The following is a 20428-nucleotide window of genomic DNA, read 5'->3' on the forward strand; positions in this document are numbered from 1 at the left end:
TAACCGCATTCTGGGAATGGCAAGCCATCTACTGTGATAGGTGAGGCCGAGGGGCAGGGCCAGACAGACCCGGGTCGAAACCTGGGCCCCTTTTCTTGCCAGCTGGCCGTGTGGCCTCAGACGAGCAACTTCTGTAACTGTTGTTCTAAGAAGATATGCGCAGCATTGTTGTGGGTACTGAATCCGGTCACATGTGCTGGAATCCCCGCCACAGTGGAGCCCGGCCCTAGAAGAAAGTCCCGCTCAGGAGCAAATCGACACCCCTCCCTGCCCCCAGATGCCCAAGCCAGATGCTCCACTTCCCCCAACCTCACCTATGTTTAGTCAAGGTCTGTCTGTTCTACCTCCACACGGCCACTCTCATCCCTCCGGACCACCACCTCCCACCTGGGGTGCAGCTTCCTCATGGCCTCCCCGCCTCTGCTTTCCCTCCCGTCCTGATCCATTTTCCAACATGGCAGCCTGAGCCGTCTCCCTCATGTGCAGATCTGATGACACTCTTGTTTTCCCTCACACCCTGTTGCGGTTTCTGGTGCCCTCAGGGTCAAGTCCAACACTTAGGCCATAACTCCAAAAGCCCCCACTTTTGCACCCTCCTTGTCCAGCATATGTCCCCAGCTGCTAATCCCACATGGCTCACATGTCTCTTTCTTATCTTTAAGCTCTTACAAGGATGGTTCCTCCTCCCTGGAGCTCTCCCTGTCAGTCTCCGTCCGTCCGGGCTGCTAGGACAAAATACCCCGCACTGGGGGGCTTAAACAACAGACATGTCTGTCTCACAGTTCTGGAGGCCGGAAGTCAGATCAGGGCGTGGCACGGTAGGGTTCTAAGGAGACCCCTCTTCCTGGCTTACAGACGGCCACTTTCTTGCTGTGTCCTCACATGGCAGAGGGAGAGGGAGAGGGAGAGGGAGAAAGGACACCTCAAGCACGAGGAAGGGGATAGGGAGCAAGAGTGCTCTCTGGTGTCTCTTCTTGGGGGCCCTATTCCCATGACCTTATCTAAACCTAATCACATCCAAAGGCACCACCTCCAAATACCATCACATTGGAGATCAGGGCTCTGACATATGCATTTGGAGGCGGGGGGGGGGGGAACAGAGACATTCAGTCCATAACATGCCTCCACTCCTCTTTTTACTTAGCCACCTTCTGTTCCTCCTCGAGATTTCACTTTGGATATTACTTCTTCCAGGAAGCTTTCCCTGATTTCCCCTGCATACACACAGACTGGGCTAGGTGGAACCCTCTGTGCTTCCTAGGCATAGTGCTGACCGTTTCTCTCTTTAAGAAGGAGTTTTTTTCTTCCTCTATAGGTGGCCTATTCCAAAAGCTACCCTCTAACCTTGCTGCCATCTTGTAACTCTTTCAGGACCTCCCGGCCCCAAAGGTGATCAGGGGGATGAAGGGAAAGAAGGCGAGCCTGGGATCCCTGGATTACCTGGACTTCGAGGTAACTGGGAGGCCCCGGGAAGGACCTGGGCATATCAGGAAGGAGAAGTGCCCCCATTCCGTCCCTGACCCTCCACTCTCTCATTGGTATTGGTGAAGGGGCCCCCGGGAGAGCCCCCAATCCACCCAGCTTCAAATGCCCTGCTGTGTCAAGACACTGATGCGTTGCTGTTATCACAAGGATGGGGCAAAAACTTCTTCACATAAAGTACCAGGATCTGAAGGCAAAGGGAGGCATGAGAGGCTCACAGCTTCCTGCAGCCACTTCTCAGCCCGGGAGGCAGGGTTCACATGACCAGGGCCTTTGGAAGGAATCGAGGGTGTTCCACAAGCATGCTGTGCGTCCTCAGTGTGTCCTGAGCCACCGGGCACCCGATACTCCCTCCTCCTTGCTGATTCTGCCCAAATCAATCAACACACTAGTGACAGCCCTGAAGATCCGGTGGCTGATGGGGAGGATGTTTTTTGGCCTTCTGGAAAGAGTGTGTTCTTCTCAGACTCGTTGTCTCAGGACGCTTCTGTTCTGTTACTTTCTCAAACTTGGCCTCCCAGACTGTTTGCTTCTGAGCCTCTGCTGTGAGCAGCATTTCCCCGGGAGAGTGCAAAGTCTTCTCAAGGATGTAAGAAAAGGGGAAGTTTATCTGGGGAAAGATGTCTGTTTGTTTATGTCAGGAATTCCATCTTCAAACCATTTTCTTCCTAAATCTTGAGGAGGTTGCACACAGGAGAGGGGCAGAAGGTAATAGGAGGAGAGCCCACGGCCTGGCCTCTACTCCTGGCTCACCTCCAGGGGAACCCCCCAAATTCAGAACTGAGGATGCCTAAACACTCACAGGCCTGTGGAAACTCTTTTTCTGCCTTATTAAATTATATGATGGGGAGCCCTGGGCATATCCCATACTAGATTCCGAACTCTGTGGCAACGGGGCCATTGGACTCCACACAGGTATCTCGTGTTAGGAAGGAAAAAAATAAATCAATCAGCCCTTCTCTGACGTACACCATCCTCTGGGCCATTCATCCTCCTCCAGACATTTGATGTGAGCTCTGGAGAAATCATTACTGGAAGACAGGTTTCTCCGTGTCACGCAAAGAGACCAGAGAAAGCCAACCCACATTCAGAGCGGGAAAGAACAAGTAATCAGTTAATTAAGAGTTCTCTGCTTTACAGAGATAACTGTGGGCTTAGGTCAGGCCTCTCGGGGAGCAGGGCTCTCACTGGGTGAAAGTATTTGTTGATTCTGGCTCTCCATAGTGACGTGCAGGCAATGGCCACGGGACCTCGTGGCTGGGAGCCCCGGGGCCTGATCTGGCAGCCAGTCATCTCTCCCATTTACTGGCCTTGCTGACTTTCTTCCTCCTCCTCACCCTATGATCCCCTTTGCTCTACCTCCCTGGGGTTTACAGCGGGGAAGGGATCTTGGTGGGGTTTTTTGTTAAAGAGGATAGGGAACTATTTCATCTGCCTCTTACCCTAAATACCAGTAAGCCCTTTTCATCCAGCATGAGATAAACCTGATTGACCACAAGCTTTCAGTTCAGGAAGACCAGAGCTCAGATCCTGCCCCCAACACTCTCTGCTGTGTGACCATGGGCAGGTTACTTAACCTCTCTGGGCCTCAGTTTCCTCATTCATAACATAGGTGAAATAGTACCTCGGTTGATTGTGAGGATGAAATGAGGTACTCTATGAAAAGAATCCAGAACGGTGTCTGACACATAGAGAGTACTCAAAAAACTGTTTGCTGAGTTGAAATCTCCAGCACAACTAGAGGCAAAGGGACATCTCCCAAATGCGGTGGGCACCACCACCATTACTCACAATAGAATTGGACCTTCCGGGGTCAGGGGCCCAGCCTAACTGGCTAAGAGGTGCCGGTGGGGAAGGTTTGTGCTGACCTTTCGAACACTGTTTTTGCAGCCTCTCTAATTTCACTGAGAAGAATCAGTAAGGAAAACCCACAGGAGGACGCGTGGTTGAGGGTGATGGCCAGGCCAGATGGTGACCTGTAAAGGCCCTCCAGCTCTGAGTCCGAGGCCCCACAACTTGTCCTGTGTCTCCCCAGGTCTGCCAGGAGAGAGAGGAACCCCAGGGCTGCCAGGCCCCAAGGGCGATGATGGGAAGATGGGAGCCACAGGACCAATGGGCATGCGCGGGTTCAAAGGTAAGAGCAAACCTCAGAGCACCTGTGTAGCCTTGCTCATCGCTAGCCCCTGGGCAGCAGCACGGGCACCGGAGCAGATGGACTGTCTTTGCATTTTGGCTCTGCCACTGACTAGCTCAGTGACCTTGGGCAAGTCACTTGGTCTTGTTAAACATTCATTTCTTTTTTTTTTAATGTTTATTTATTTTGAGAGAGAGAGAGAGAGAGAGAGAGAGAGAGTGCACATGTGTGCACACAGGGAAGGGGCAGAGAGAGAATCCCAAGCAGGTTCTGAGCTGTCAGCACGGAGCCTGATGCAGGGCTCGAACTCATGAACCGCGAGATCATGATCAGAGCCTAAACCAAGAGTCGGATGCTTAACCGACTGAGCCACCCACATGCCCCTCTACATTCTTTTCAAGAGTGAGCAGATTTCCATGGTAACTGCAGCACAAGACGAGGAAATCTGATGCTGTGTCCCCAGTCTTAACCCTCTCCCTTGTAAATATGAAAACTAAGAAAAAGTACTATTAATCATTCCTACCCCATGTCTAGGATGGTCTCTTAGTCTTGGATCACTGAGAACTTTTATTCTACTTTCTGGTGATTAAACAGGCTGAGATTTTTCTTCCTTTTATGATCTACATTTTAAAAAAATGATTTTGGGGTGCCTGGGTGGCTCAGTTGGTTAAGCATCCGACTTTGGCTCAGGTCATGATCTTGCGATTTGTGAGTTCAAGCCCCGCGTCAGGCTCTGTGCTGACAGCTCAGAGCCTGGAGCCTGCTTCAGATTCTGTGTCTCCCTCTCTCTCTGCCCTTCCCCTATTCACGCTCTGTCTCTTAACAATAAATAAACGTTAAAAAATTTAAAAAATAATATAAAATTAAATTAAAAAATTTAAAAAATGATTTTAAAACAGACTACAAAAGCAGCCTATGCTTGTTGAAAGTATTTAACAATACAGAAGCAGATAAAGTGTAATGTATAAAGTGAAAAGCGAGTCCCCTGCCCCATAGCCCCTTAAGCTATTATTCTTTGGAATAACTACTGTAAACATTTTGGAGCATATCCTGCCAGAACTTTTTCTAAGCATATTTATATTTACATATATGGTTGCCTTTGTTTTGGGGTGTTTTCTTTTCTTCAAAACTTGGATCGCATTAGGCATCCATCCCTGGAACTTGCTGGCTTGCTTTTTTTTCACCAGACAATAGGCCATAGGCTTCTCTGACTTGCAGATTTTTTTTTTCAATATATGAAATTTATTGTCAAATTGGTTTCCATACAACACCCAGTGCTCATCCCAAAAGGTGCCCTCCTCAATACCCATCACCCACCCTCCCCTCCCTCCCACCCCCCATCAACCCTCAGTTTGTTCTCAGTTTTTAAGAGTCTCTTATGCTTTGGCTCTCTCCCACTCTAACCTATTTTTTTTTCCTTCTCCTCCCCCATGGGTTTCTGTTAAGTGTCTCAGGATCCACATAAAAGTGAAAACATATGGTATCTGTCTTTCTCTGTATGGCTTATTTCACTTAGCATCACACTCTCCAGTTCCATCCACGTTGCTACAAAGGGCCATATTTCATTCTTTCTCATTACCATGTAGTACTCCATTGTGTATATAAACCACAATTTCTTTATCCATTCATCAGTTGATGGACATTTAGGCTCTTTCCATAATTTGGCTATTGTTGAGAGTGCTTGACTTGCAGATATTTTTACGGAGAGACTTGGAATGGAATTCCCTGGTCACTTTAGTGCCCTCCCCCTTTTGAGTGGTGTCAGGACCTTCTACTTCTTTGTAGAGTGAGATCCTAGCTTAGAAAAGGGCTCTACGGTTTCAGAGCTCTTTCCTGAAAAGGAAATTCTACAATTCCCTAGACGCTCTGCCTCGTGTTTCATAGCCTCCCCCACTGGAAAATCTGCCTGACATATAACCTCTGTCCTCCCTGTGTAACTGAAGTCCTCCCCCTAATCTTCCTCTAGTGCTTATTAAGACAAACTTGGATGTGTACTTCTAAAACCTTGACTACTGGGGAGCTTGGGTGGCTCAGTCAGTTAAGCATCAGACTTTGGCTCAGGTTATGATCTCACGGTTCCTGGGTTTGGGCCCCACATTGGGTTCTGTGCTGACAGCTCAGAGCCTGGAGCCTCCTTCTGATTCTGCGTCTCCCTCTCCCTCTGCCCCTCCCCAGCTCACGCTCTGTCTCTCTCTCCCTCTCAAAAATAAAAACATTAAGAGGTGCCTGGGGGATTCAGTTGGTTAGGTGTCTGACTCTGACTCAGGTCCTGATCTCACTGCTCGTGAGCTTGAGCCCCGCGTTGGGCTCTGTGCTGACAGCTCAGAGCCTGGAGCCTGCTTCCGATTCTGGGTCTCCCTCTCTCTGCCCCTCCCCCACTCACGCTCTGTCTCTGTCTCTCCAAAATAAATTAAGACATTAAAAAAATAAAAAATAAAAACATTAAAAAAAAATAAAACCTTGACTACGTAATAGGAATATCTTTGCCCTGTCTTCTTCCTGCTGAATACCACATACTCTAGTCTGTGCTGGTAGACTCTACCCTTCTACACTTTAGTTAGGGAACAAAACTTCTTAGCTGGGCCCCCCAATCTCCTTCTTGGGGTGCCCAGAACATGCAGCATAATTGACTCAAGCTCTTATCTTTCCTGCCATACCAGGCCCTCCAGTGCTGTAGGCTCCTGCTGAGAGTTTCTCGGGTTATGGGTTGATATGTCTCCTGCAGGTCACATTTTATTCACCAGTAGGGTTTATTTTCTTTTCTAATGCCAGTTTTCCTCCTCTGTTTCAGGTGACCGAGGCCCAAAAGGAGAGAAGGGAGACAAAGGAGATAGAGCAGGGGATGCTGGTAAGGACATTCTACTGGGGTCACTGGATTCTGTAGCTGTCATCCAAGCAGCCCCACGGGTCTGGGGGGACCGGAGGCTAGAGCCAAAGGAGCTCCCTACCTGTTTCAGGGCCCTGCTGGCCCAGCAAGAGACAGCTATACTGAAGAGGGCACAGACCATGCTTCCATAAGCCCAGTGGTTGTATGGGATGATCTGGAGGCAGACTGTCTGCCCTCCCTCCTGGCTGCCTCACTAGCTAGCTGAGTAATCTCTTCACCTCAGGTTTCTCATCTTTAGAATGGGGATAAGAAGCATCCTTACCTCGCAGGATCATTGTGAGAAGTGAATGAGTTAGTCCACATAAAGTGCTTGTTACACTGCCTCCACTGTGGCTAGGATTCAGTAAGTGCTGAGTATTATTATGCCGGGTAATACATTAGTTCAGACATACCGGCTCTCCAGGTACTTGCATGCGGAAAGGTGCAGAAGCAAAACAGAACCCTTTCTGTTTTCCTCCTTTGCTATGAACTGAGTAGTGACACTAGGGATCTCCTTATTGGGCAGAACACCAAGTCTAGGAATGGAAGTCTCTCTGACCAGCGTCCTCCCTAAAATGTTGACAAGGGCTACATGTAGAGCCTTGGAGAGATTGTCAAAGAATGAGTCTCCTAGCCAAGTTTCAACAAAATGCTAGCATTTTGTTGGGCTAGCATTTGTTGGGCTCTGAAATGATGCCATTCTATGGGAAGCCATGAGCAGATTCTCCCCTTCTAGGACACCTGTGCTCCAGTCCTGGCTCCCTAGGAAGACTGCACCTGTACCCAGGTTCTGCTGGTGACACTCAGGGACAGATGCCACTGCAGATTCACACACTGGCCCGAGACCACAGGTTTCCCTACTGCTGATCTTTGGTTCCATCCCAGTCATGCAGGACCAGGAAGGACACCTCTCTCCTAAGTAGGGCCTTTCCAAGGTCCTCTGAAACTTGAACTTGCCTGCTACCTCCCCTGGCCTTCTCTTTCCCAGGGTCGTGATTAAGATCAAATAGGAAAAATGCACATGACAGTACTTTGTCACTCGGTGGTGGTGGACACGGACGAGGACCGGGTGTGCCTATGCTCGCTCTGGGCTCACCGCATCCACTTTACCCTAGATGCTATAACCCACAAAACAGTTTCTGTGGTTCAGTCTTCCTAGCATTGTCTACAGTCCCTTTCTGGGGCAGCCAAGGGTTTAACTGGGAGTGTCCTGGCTCAATGAGGAGACCTGGTGGACTTTGCTAGGAGCCAAGAGGAGAGTTTTGAAGACAAAATAAAGGAGTCTGGATATGATCTAGGACATCTGTGACAGATCTGAGTCACACTTATCTAATGGACTGGGCTCCGTACTTTGTCTTTGGGGTGCTCTCTGCTCTGTTTGTTGACTGCTTTCTGATGGAATGCTGCCAAAGTAGCGGAGAAGGACGGCAGCCTTTAGCTCTGTGAACTAAATAATTCCTGCTCTGGTGGCAGGAAGGGGGGGACTGCGGAGAGATGACCTGTGAGAGGGGGATCAGAAACGCTGCCCACATACCGGGGGTTCTTGTCAGGAACTCTTTGGCGACTATTCCTCAGCCGATTTGACAGGAGAGAGGAGGTCCGTGCTAGCCTGGGAAGAGGTGGTGGTGGCCAGTCCATTAATCCAAAGGATGCTTTCATCACTGTTTACCTTGGTTCTGCGGGCCCAGCTGGCTGGCCTCTGCAACTGGACCGGGCTGTGAGGTGCTGAGCCACAGTGGTGTGGGGCTCCCCCAGGCGTGGGTGGGGAGCATGGGGGAAGGGCATCTAATCCACTTGGCCCTGGAGTCTATGGGCTGCACCACAAGAGGCTGATGTCAGCCCGGAAGAGCCCCTCCTCAGGGACAAACAGCTTTCTTTCTTTCCTGCCCTGAAGAGGCCACACCCTCACTGGAGTCCAGAGCTCAGACAATGGCCTTGACACAGAGCCCTAAGCTTTTCATTGCCGTCTCCCAACCCCAAAAAATATCTTCGTGGGTGATGGACCTGGAAAGTGAGCTGGCTCAGCAGAGACAGCTCCACAGATAGGAGGCTTTACACAGCGTGCAGGGGAGCATAGGAGACACGCGGGAATTGTAGAGCGTAACTGGAAGGCCATCCATCCGTCACCTGTTCCAGAGGCTTTCAGGGGCAGGACGACTCTCCCAAGGCAGGAGCAGAAGCAAAGTGGAAACCCAGGCCTCTGACTTCTCTTAACTCTGGAATGAGATCTTAGGCCCCTGGTCTTTAAGAGTCCGGTTGGGCTCCTTAAAACCTAGTGAGTCCCTCACCTGCAGATATGGATTTAAGGGAACCTTTAAAGCAAATCAGAGCTGCCCCATGCGGTGGCAGGGGAGTGCTTTCCCACGGCCGGCACCCCTGGCCTGTCTCTGACTACGCCAAACCCACGCTATATTCAGACTCCTGGTTTGGTTTCTAAGGAGCTCCAGTCCAACAGGCGTTAACTGGATCCCTGAGACCACAGCTTTGAGGAGGAAGCCAAGGATCATCTTTCAGGAGAGTGGAAATTCTGATGAGCACGGAGTGCCCGCTTCTGGGAGGTTCTCAGTCATTCCCCAAGCCCAGGGCAGCCCCTCCGTGAGATCTAACGGGTGGGGAAAAGGACTCAGCACTAGAGTTCTGCCCTCCTCCACAAAGGAACACCGTGGAGAAGGAACCCTCTTGGGATACCCAGCTCAGGGCACCTTTACCAAACACCACCCATCCTTAGCAGAAAACCTGAAGTTCCAGCAGGTGGGGTATTACTACATAAAGGGATCGAGGAGAGCAACAAGTTACCTACCCCTCAGGTCAGAATCAGAAATTGGGGGCTTTCCTTTGAAGAGGGCATTACAGAGAAGATTTCTTGGGACCCATGTTTTGAATCAATATTAAAATATTTTTCAGGGGAGGGGCACCTGGGTGGCTCAGTCGGTTGAGCGTCTACTTTGGCTCGGGGCATGATCTCTCAATTTGTGAGTTCGAGCCCCGCATCGGGCTCTGTGCTAACAGCTCAGACCCTGGAGCCTGCTTCAGATTCTGTGTCTCCCTTTCTCTCTGCTCCTCCCCTGCTCATGCTCTGTCTCTCCTACAAAAATAAATACACATTCAAAAAAAAGTTTTTAAAAATATTTTTCAGGGGAAAAATAAAATAAAAAAATAAAAGTTACCAAAAAAAGGGTGACTGGGTGGCTCAGTCAGTTAAGCATCTGACTCTTGATTTCGACTCAGGTCATGATCTCAATGGTTCATGAGTTCAAGCCCCGCATCGGGCTCTGTGGTGATGGTATGGACCCTACTTGGGATTCTCTTTCTCCCCCTCTCACTATGCCTCTCCCCAGCTCACATGTAGGCTCTCTAAATAAATAAATAAATAAATAAATAAATAAATAAATAACTTAAAAAAATTTTTTTTAATGTTAAAAAAATATTTTTCTGGGGGCTCCTGGGTGGCTCAGTCAGTTGAGTGCCCGCCTCTTGATTTCAGCTCAGGTCGTGATCTCACAGTTCATGAAATTAAGTCCTGTGTCAGGCTCTGCACTGACTGAGGGTGCAGATCCTGCTTGGGGTTCTCTGTTTCCCTCTCTCTTTCTCTCTACCCCCCCACCGCTTACATTTTCTCTTTCAAAATAAATAGACATTTAAAAATAAATAAATAAATAAAAATATTTTTTAGGATAGGATCTTGCAATTGTTTACCCATGTTTTGATCTGGAGTCACATGATTCTAGAGTCAAACGGGGTTTCAGGCTGACTCCTCTCCCCCTCCTGAGCACCCCCCCCCCCCCACCTCCAGTTCACTGAACTGGGACCAAGAATAGAGGTCTGGAGAGAATCCCCACCGTCTCACGGCTAGGCCATGGTTCAAACTGAGTCTGGAATCCAGATCTCCTGATTTCTGCTTGACAAGAGGTAAAGTTTTGTTTTCTTTTCTTTTGTTTTGAGGCAAGGGAGGTATCAGTCATTCTGTTAGATGTTTGGCTTTGGGGAGTTTGGCCAGGAAAAAAATAAGCTCTATATACATATCTCAAGACAGAAAAACGTTTGTTTTACCCTCATATATGGTCCATTTGCAGGAAAAATAAATAGTATTTTTGCAGTTCAGGGGTGGGTAAAGTTTCCAGCATGAATTTAAAGCAGGATAGAAGTTCAGATTGTTTAAAAACTTTTCCTCAATTTGGTTTCATGTGGGAAAAATATGCAGAATGACCCAGGGGTAGATTCTAAGCCAGGTTTTGTTGGTAGTTTCTAGTGGCATCTCATAAAATTAGGAAAAATGTTTAACACCTTGTGTGTGTTTGCAGTATTTAGCAAAGTTTGTGGGTGCGGGGGGAGCAGTGGGCACCCCATCATGTAGCGTAAGCTCAAAAGAAATTATCAGGGAGGTGGCTTCTAGACAGTTTTGTCCACAGCTGCTGAGATGTTTCTATCTCTGTTTTAGAATGCGGGGGCGCCTGAATGGCTCAGTTAAGTGTCTGACCTTGGCTCAGGTTGTGATCTCATGGTTCATGGGTTGGAGCCCTATGTTGGGCTCTGTGCTGACAGCTCAGAGCCTGGAGCCTGCTTCGGGTTCTGTGTGTGTGTCTCTCTCTGCCCCTCCCCTGCTCACACTCTGTGTATGTCTCTCTCTCAAACATAAATAAACATTAAAAAAAAAAAAAAAGAATCCGGAATGCAAAGAGAGGCCTTCAGTGTCCGTGAGTTCCCTTCCTCCCATCCCCGTAAGTACAGTTACCTGCACTGGGTGCCCCAGGGAATCCCATTTGGCACCAAAAGTTAGCATTCTTGCAAGCATGGAGAGACAGAGATGCTGGACCTTTTATATGCAAGTATATTTCTTTACTAACTGGATATATTTCTTTAATTCCTTATACATCTCTAATGCCCCAGCAACAACGTGATCTAAAAGTAAACCACACTTCTCAGAATAATCAACTATCACATGCTACTGTTAACAAACTTGTAGCTGGTACTATGAGAAGCAAAGTTTCTATGCACATTATTTCACTTAATCCTGACAGCACAATTCAGGAGTCCTGGTTATGTCCACGTTAGGGGGGCGGGGGAGGCTAAGGGTAGAGAAGAAGGGAGCTGCCCAAGGTCACCGGAGTTCGTAAGGGGCAGAGCCAGGTTACAGGTCACACCTGTCTGGCCTCGAGCCCACTCTCCATCCTTTGCTACATCCTTGGACTACCTCTTATTCTCTCTGGCCTTTGACAGCCTAGGGCCCTCATGGGCCACTGTCTCTTCTCAGTGGGTTTGATACGAAAGTGCTAATTCTCACTTTTAAGGATTTCTTCCCCTTTTTGCTGAGTTTCACCCAGCTTTGGCTGCCTTGTGCTTCTGTGGCCCCATGAGAGGCCGAGCACAGGTTTCATACTGGAAGTTCTGCATCTCCCAGCGAAGTCCTACCCTCACTTGCTTCTCCGTTCTCTTGTGGGTAAACCGAGCCTGCCGGCTGGACGCAGCAGCACCCACACGCATCTGTCTGTGTTCACTCACACGCTGGTTCGGTTCATGCAGTCCTTCATTCCTTCTCTTTATCCTCACACAGCGAGTGGGGGGCAGATGCAAACCCCAGAGGGTATGTGGAGATGGCCAAGTGTCTTTCAGATGTCTCCTCCCCTGAGTGTATGTCCAGGGACTGAAAATGCACGGGGCCCCAGAATTCACTCAGAAAAGTTGTCCCGTGGCAAACGCGGCTTCCAGCCCTGGCTGACGCAGAGTGGGAGGCACCAGAGAGAAAGGAATGGGCACAAGGACATGGTAAATGAGGGATGTGGGAAGCAGATGGAAACTGAGCAGGCACAGGGACAGCAAAGGCCCAAAGCCCGTGGGTCAGAAACCGGGGCTGGCATGGAGTTGGCTGAGGAAAGGAGCAGAGGTGAGAGGGATTGGCCTCCCTCACTTCCATCATAAAGAAAAAATAGAAGACGCACCTGGGTGCCTCAGTCGGTTGAGTTTCCGACTTTGGCTCAGGTCATGATCTCAGCGTTCATGAGTTCGAGCCCCTTGTCTGGCTCTCTGCTGTCTCCCTCTCTCTCTCTCTGCCCCTCCCCACCTCTCAAAACTCAACATAAGGAAAAAAAAAAAAAAAGAAGAAGAAAGAAGTGTGGCAGGAAGGAAAATATTTATGGAAGAGAGTATTGCTTTATTCACTTATTTGGCAAACTGGTATTGAGGCCCTGGCTAAAGGCTGGGGAACCAAAGCGGAGTAAGGACCAGCCTCAACTTGAGGAGCACACTATCTAGCAGGTGAAGAAGACACATACACACGCGATCACAGTGGAATGTGATGAGGGCTATAGGAGACGTATGTACAGAGGCTAATTTTGCCTACTGTTGTGGGAGTCACTTGCTGAGGTGTCTTTGACAAATTGGTATCCAACAGGTGGATGTGGAAGGCAAAGGCATTCCAGGGAAAGAGAGCCCTGCATGAAACAGGAAAGCATTGCCCGATAAACCCAAATAGTTTGGTGTGATGAGGTTTAGGGATATAAGAAACAAAAAATAAGGCCAGGGAGGTATGCCGGGGTCAACAGTCTGGAGTTCAGGTCGACCTTCAGGCACTGGGAAGCCGGGATGGGCTGTCAGCAGGAAGTGACATGACAGCAGTGAGAGGTGACTGGGGGAGAGCCGGGCTGAGAGCTGGGACCAAGGGGTAGCTGGCCAAGGTCATGAGAATGGAGCTTCAGCTGTCCCTGGTAATCTCAGCTCTAAGACCAAGGCCAGGCACACGGTAGGCAGCCCCTTCCTCCCCACAGAAAGGTCCATATTCCAAGTCCACATTTCTCTGCTGCTCTCGCTCCTTCTCTTGGCCGAGCTGCTCCTCTTTTAGAAAGTGCCTCCTAAGAAGATGAGACGTGAGCTCTGGACGAGCAGCATGGGCCGCGGGGTAGCAAGCTTGAGACCCGAGTCCCCTTCTGACCTACTGACAATGTGGCGGGGAGACCCGGCCCTCAGCCTCCCGTGCTGCAATCTCCTCTTTTTTTTTACCTCCTGTTCTGTGCGGAGGATGGGATCTGGCCTTCCAGACGTGCTGGTTTGCCAAGAGTTTATCCTAAGCCTTCCAAAAACAAATCCACTGACTTTTCCTGAGAGCTTCCTAGTGACCCCTTCCAGGAGGGCTTTAAATTGCTATGTGCAGAAAACAGTTGTGTTCTGATTAATCCGTGCTGCCCTCGGTATGATGGCTTAAAATAGATTCAGGAGGGCCTGGAAAAACAAAAGACCTGGCTCCTTTAAGAAGCCAGGTGGTAGAATGGGGGGTGTGGTGGGGGTGGGGCAGCTGCCTGAGACTTAGGAACAGCTTTGCGAGCTAGGGGACATTCATGTCTGATGAAAGGGGAGAGAGAAGAGCTTCCATTTGAGCCCTGGTGAGGAAAACTGCTTAGGTGAAGAGGAACGAAGCCCCCTTGTGGCTGGGTGCTCTCAGACACAAGCAGAGGGGTGCTGAGAGGCCGTTGGCAGGGCCGATAGCACAGTTGACCCTTGAACAATGTGGGAGTGGGGATTAGGGATGCCGACCCCCAGCCTGTGCCTTCAAAAATCCATGTATAACTTTTAGGACACCTGGGTGGCTCAGTCCATTAAGTGTCCGACTCTTGATTTCAGCTCAGGTCATTATCTCAGGGTTCATGGGTTCCAGCCCCGTGTCAGGCTCTGCACGCACAGCATGGAGCCTCTTGGGACTCTCTCTCTCTCTCTCTCTCTCTCTCTCTCTCTGCCCCTCCCCTGCTCACACGCACGCACTCTCTCTCACTCTCTCTCTTTCAAAAATAAATAAGCGTTTAAAAAAAAATTTTAAACTCCATGTATAACTTTTGACTCCCCCAAACTTAACTACTTATAGCCTACTGTTGACTGAAAAAGCCTTACTGATAACCGTCAAGGAACACATATTTGATATGTTATGTGTATTATATGATGTATGCTTACAATAGAGTAAGCTAGAGAAAGGAAAATGTTATTAAGAAAATCCTAAGGAAGAGAAAATACACACACATACAGCATGGTACTGTAGTGAAAAAATTCTGCATGTAAATGAACCTATGCAATTCAAACCTGTGTTGTTCGAGGTCAGCCGTACCTGTATTCTACGTACATACTGGGTTGGGGCACCTAGGTGGCTCACTCAGTCTGACTTCGGCCTAGGTCATCGTCTCCTGGTTCGTGAGTTTAAGCCCCGCGTAACTCTGTGCTAACAGCTCGGAGCCGGGAGCCTGCTTCGGGTTCGGTGTCTCTCTCTCTCTCTCTCTCTCTCTCTCTCTCTCTGCCCCTCCCCTGCTTGCTCCCTGTCTCTGTCTCTCTCAAAAATAACATTAAAAAAAATAATAATAAAAATGAAATAAATACATACGTACGTACTAGGTGAAAGCGGGAACCAACTGAGGGCCAAAGCCAAGGGCTAGCTGGAAAAGAAGCAAGCCAGTGTTTGGAGTTCATGTTGAGACTTTGGGGTTAGGTATTGTAAGTGGAACTTGGGAAGGTTTGCTTCTTTTAACTGCTGGTCTGCGGGGCCTTTTACACGGTGATGGGGGGTAACCAGTTTGTTCCCTAAGCACCTATTCTTGTCACCGTGAGTGAGCAAGGGAGCATGTTCTGTGCTGTGCCTTCATTTCTCACATTACCCACATTTATCTGACACTGCTGTACCCATCCTTTGGAGGGGAGTCTAGAGGGGGTTGCCTCCCCCAAGGACTGGCATGTCCCAGTTTCCTGGCAAACACGTGGCGATTTCTGGGATTTGCCCTGAAGAAAACTCTTTTGGTAAAGCAGACCTCAGACTGAAGGTGAACAGGGCATTTTCTACAAAAAACAACACCTTGGACCACTGCAGAACTGAAGTTTGGGTCTTTGATGTGGGTTTCGTATGAAGAAAAGTTTTTGGTTGAGACGTACATTAAAACCGGGAGTGGTTAAACTGTTTATTTAGAAAGCAACACAAACAAACTTTGGAATTCTTAATCCCCGTGACCCTGCACTCCCTCCTCTTCTGTTGGAGGTGAAGTTTGGCTGAAGGCACTGCAGATTGAGTCCCTGAGCTTTCGCTGCCTCTGCATTAAATGCATGGCTCCACTTCCTGTCGTGTCCTTTGACAATGGAAAACACCATTGAGGTGTCCTTGGAACCAGTTGAGATGGACGGATTTCCCCTAGGGCTGGATTTCAGGCTGTCTTCTAAAGGGCGCTGGTGTAGAATTCTCACGGGAGAAAGAAGATGAAAGCGGGAGGCAGAGCCTGTGGACATCCTGGGAGGTCTTGTAGATGCTGTGGGGGAGGGGTCATGGCTGGCTTTCTCCCTGACTCAAACGGGGGGCCATTCCCTTGCCTCAATCCCTCAGGCCCCCATCGGGATCCTTGGGGCTTACATGGAATTTAACACTATTTCTTGAGAACCGACCACCCCAGTCACTCAGCCTACCCAGATTTCAGAATGACTCTCTAAGGCAGGTGTCGTTATCCCATTTAACCGATGGGGAAGCTATTCTGAGAGGTTATATTACTTGCCCAAGGTCACAGATCTAGAAAGTGGTGAATGTGGTGCTGGAGGTGGGTCCTGCCTTCAAGAATTTATAATACTGGGGTTGGGAAGCATCTCAGCCAAGGACTCTCGGACCCTGAACTTGAAGGAGAATAGAACTGAGAGAAGAACCAGGGCAGGGTGGGGACGGTGTGGGTGAGGGCAGAGGGTGAAAGTGCCTTCTTAACAAAGGCCACCTGTCCTGGACATGGGACCCGGAGCTAAAGGCGGCAGGGGCAGGTCCACGAAGACTTTAGAGGGATGCCATGCTGTATAAACTTCAGAACCCCCTACAGCTGCAGGCGTGATCAAATGAGGCCTCCCTATCATTGGTTTTTCTCCTGGCTCTACTGCATTTCTTTCTACTCCTAAAGGCCTGTTGACACTCAGTGACCCTTCACTGCCCCTTGAGAGACCCAAGAGCCAAAGCATGGCAAAGGACTCACCTCGCTACTGGGCTGCCCAGTGAAGTCCTACAAGTGCCTCTCTGGGTGTTAGTGGCATCTTCCCACTGCGATGGGGTGAGCTCCTGGTTCAGGGCGGGGCAGGCAAAGCACTTCCTTTATTATTTGATCAGGCACATTTTTATTGCACCTCCACTAGTAGCTGGGCATCCGTGAGTAAGGCAACAGAAAAACAAAATCAGACAGGACAAACTCCCAGTTTCCAAAAGAATAGACAACAGAGTTGGGGAGACCAAAGTTAAAAACAGTTTTACAAAAAATCCGGCATGACCAGTACAGTGATAACTTGGGAGGTATTTCTGGCTGCTCCTTCTACCCAGCAAAGGCCCAAGCACCCCATGTGACCCCCAACTGAAGACACAGAACAGTAGTCCGGGGACTGGAGACCCAGATGTGGTTCGAGTGTGGCCACTTTATCAATGTAACCCTTCCTTCCCTGAGTCAGCTTCCCCATCTATAAAATGGGTATAACAAGAACCACCCACTTTAGAGAAGGGCTACAAAGATCAAAATGAAACCCGCTAACAAAAGTGCTTTGAAAAGGCACAAAGCACCATATTAAGTTCAGAGCAGATTACCATTAGGAAGTAGCATTTTATAAAAGCGTACCCACAGGCCAGACCACATTTTAAAAGCAATGACCTCCAGCAGAGCCTGACCAGACATTCCTCACTTTGCTTGTGGGATGGCTCCTGTCCTTCCCATACGGACCACATTTCCCACAGATGTCAGGGGAAAGAGATGTGTCGTGTCAAGAGAAGGACGGGGCCCAACGTCCCCCACCTCAGGGAGGTGGGAAGCAGAGCCCCCGTGCTGCAGGCCGGCTGGGGCCATGGGGAGTTCTTTCTTCACCAGAGAATGAAAAGTTCAACTTCCTTAATGGGCAGATGGTCCAAATTATCCCCGGGGCTCTACTCTGCAGCTGCAGAAAATCAGAGCCTATTTTCCCAGCCCCATGTGTTTATTTCGACTCTACACAACCTCCTTTCTTTTGCCCGGTTTTGCTTTGGCCTAGAAGGCAGGATAAACAAACCTAAAGGGCCTGTGATGTTTCAGGCTTAGGCTGGGTTTCCCTCCTCTCCTGTTCTTTAGAAGCAAAGTTCCCTGGGCTTTGGGGCCCTTCTGATGCACAGCCAAGCAGGTTCTGGGGTATTTAGGGATCAGTTCTGTTCCTCGAGCCCAGCAGAAGGCTGTGGGTCCCATTCATCCATCCACTCGCTCGGTACAATTTGTTAAGTGCTGCGATGTGCCAGACTGCCTGCGAGTGAGGACCGACCGCATTTCCCACAGATGGGAACCACCAGGGTGTTGAGTGGCTTTCGCTTTCACGGAGCTTACAAAGATGAGTGCACACAGACCCGAAGGAGGGAATGACGGTATAATATTTCTCATATGTGGGGAGCGCATGTTGGGACAACAGATGAGGGAAAAACCCTCCCAGAAGAGGTGTTACCTACATGCCTTACTCACAAGGTCCAACAGCTGGTAAGTTGCGTAGTGGGGGTGGGGCTTCATCCCCGATCAGTCCCTTCATACACTTCTTCTCCACCTTGACGCGCATTGACATCACCAGCCAGCTGTTCCAAGCTATAACCCCCTCCCCCCACCCCCGCACCCGTAGATTTTAAAGCACCCCAGGTGATTCCTACCTGCAGCCCAGGCCACTTGCCTCAGTCCACTGAGAGAGCCACTGCTTTAACACCAAGGCTCCTTCCCTTACTCCCTGACTTACACTAACTACCGTAGACCCCACGGGACTGGTGGGCGGTAGGTGAAAGGCGCTTTTTGTATGAAGAGAGCTGTTAGTAAATATTTGTCTTAAGTATTCAGCCTGATAGTTGGCTCTGTGGATTGAAAGAGCAAAGGCCTTTGCTCTCCTCCCTGGCTCTTCCTTATAGCCGCTGTGTGATCCTGGGCAAATCGCTTGACTTTTCTGGGCCGATTTTCTCCTCTGTTAGGTGAGATCCATAGTAACTAAACTCATGGAACTGTCATGAAGAATAAATGAGAGAATACATGCACGAGCTTCTTTGCAGGGTCTGGTATGTAGTAGGAAGTGAGTATACATCAGTTCCCTCGGTGCCCATCCTTGACTTGAAATCTCTTGGATAGTGCCCAGAGCATGGCTTTGCTGTAGCTGGGTTGGGGGCAGTTCTGAGCCAGATGTGGACAGGCTCCACAGGCAGTACACAGTTCTCAGTCTAGCCCAGCCCTGGAAACCGGTTTTGAGATGGTAGCCACTGGCCATGAAACTGTCCTCTCAAACCCGCTGAGGGACCCAGTAATGAAGCCACTCCCTTGGTTGTGTTCCCACCAGATGCTGGAGAAAGAGGAAGGTATGTTGCGTTTCGCTTCCCAATAACTGCAAAACCCAAAGCATAGACAGTAAAACAAGGTAGGAAATCATCAGATGAAAAACCCTGGAGGCATCCAGTGATGCCAGCAGATGCTGTAAATGAAATGAAACCCGACGCTGGCTTTAAAATCCTGGAATGGGTTCCCAAAGGAGGTAAGATGAGCATCTGTCAGGCATGGGACAGAGTGGAGAGGATCCCTATGTTTAAAGCGTGAAATGGGTTCAAGACTAACATCCAGGGCTTCTCTGGTTCTGGGGTTCAGAGATTCAGAACCGGGGGAATCTGGGGTTGACCCTGCCTACTTTGTCTGGGACTTTGCTTTTCCTACGTATATATTTATAAGGCAAAGAGAGCAAAGAAACATTTGTTTCAAGAAGAGAAACCCACATACTGGATTTGTAAGGTCTGTGCTAGGAGCCCCAGAGAGGCCTCAGCTGGAGTGCTACATTCCTGGATCATTCTGGAGCTGCTTTGCTTAAGGAATCACATTCAGCTCGCATTAGTGAGCAGAAAGTTGCTGACAGCAGGAGCTAGTCTTCTGCTGATGCCCCTGTCCCTCTCCCTTAATATACTAAGGAGCCAGGAACTGTGCTCTGGGGAGAGCAGAGGAAGTCAAGAGACTAATCCAGTGAGAGGTGTGAGCGCCCCTTGTCCCTACTCCCCACCCAGCAGGATTACTTTGCAAAGAAAGCTTTCAAGGTTGTGATCCCTGGTCAGGCCACTGTATACCAGCCATCCTCCACAACACAGGGTGATCTCTCAGAGCTGACCCATAAGTTGCTGGACAAATTGCTGGGCAGCCAGGGTGGGAGTTCATAGTGATGGGTGCCCATGATGTACCAACAAAGACTTGTGCAGTTGCTCCCAACCACCACCATTATACCCATTTTAAGAAGAAGGTAGGTGTAGAGAGGTTGAATCTGTCCACTAGTGGAATCAAAATTTGAATTTGAACCCTGTTCCTGAGTCCAGAACCAGCCTCTTTGTACTCCCCCCCCCACCATTGCCTCCCCATAGGAATTATCACCACTGTGTTTTCCTCCATCTTAATTCCCAAATCCACCCAAGAGGCAAGTAGCTAACCAGCCCTTAGATTGATGTGTGGCATACCCAGGTGCTCTCTTTGCGCATTTTTGGTAGCAAGGACCAGAGAATCATTGGGTCACTTCAAACAATGGGGGCTTGTCGTAAGGACACTGGGAAAGACTTTGGAACAAAAGTACTCATAATACGATGAGCGTTGCAGAGCCTAGGATGCGAAAGTCATCCAGAATCCAAGGCATTTCTGGGGACCCCAGCAGGAGGGGTTCATGGCTTCACCCTAGTGTCTCATCTCCAGCATGGCTTGTTAATTCCATTGGCCCTGCCTCTTTTTGTATCGGCTTCTACTCACTTATCTCCATATTCCCCCAACTCACATTCCTAAGGGAGTCTGGGCGGTCCTGAGCCAGACCAATCATTTGTGGCATTACCCATGTGTAAGGAAGTGCCCACAGGCTGGGAGCATGGCAGACACCTTGACCTTGTTTAATGGCAGTCTTCTCACATCTGAGGTCAAAGATTAACAAAGCTGGATGCTAGTTAAAGTGGTCGGGACAGATCTTAA

General features: G+C 49.3%; 1 protein-coding gene across 2 annotated transcripts in view; it reads left to right on the plus strand.

The window, feature by feature from the left end:
- Positions 1-20428, plus strand: part of SCARA5 (scavenger receptor class A member 5) — a 125969-nt gene that overhangs the window by 83493 nt on the left and 22048 nt on the right. For both annotated transcript variants that reach the window (XM_078445569.2, XM_078445570.2), the window contains exons 5-7: positions 1372-1452; positions 3518-3616; positions 6408-6464. In XM_078445569.2, the coding sequence (XP_078301695.2) occupies positions 1372-1452; positions 3518-3616; positions 6408-6464 (237 nt within the window). The remainder of the gene's footprint in view (positions 1-1371; positions 1453-3517; positions 3617-6407; positions 6465-20428) is intronic.

This window comes from Panthera onca, chromosome B1 (assembly GCF_046562875.1).
Source record: "Panthera onca isolate mPanOnc1 chromosome B1, mPanOnc1 haplotype 2, whole genome shotgun sequence".
NCBI lineage: Eukaryota > Metazoa > Chordata > Mammalia > Carnivora > Felidae > Panthera > Panthera onca.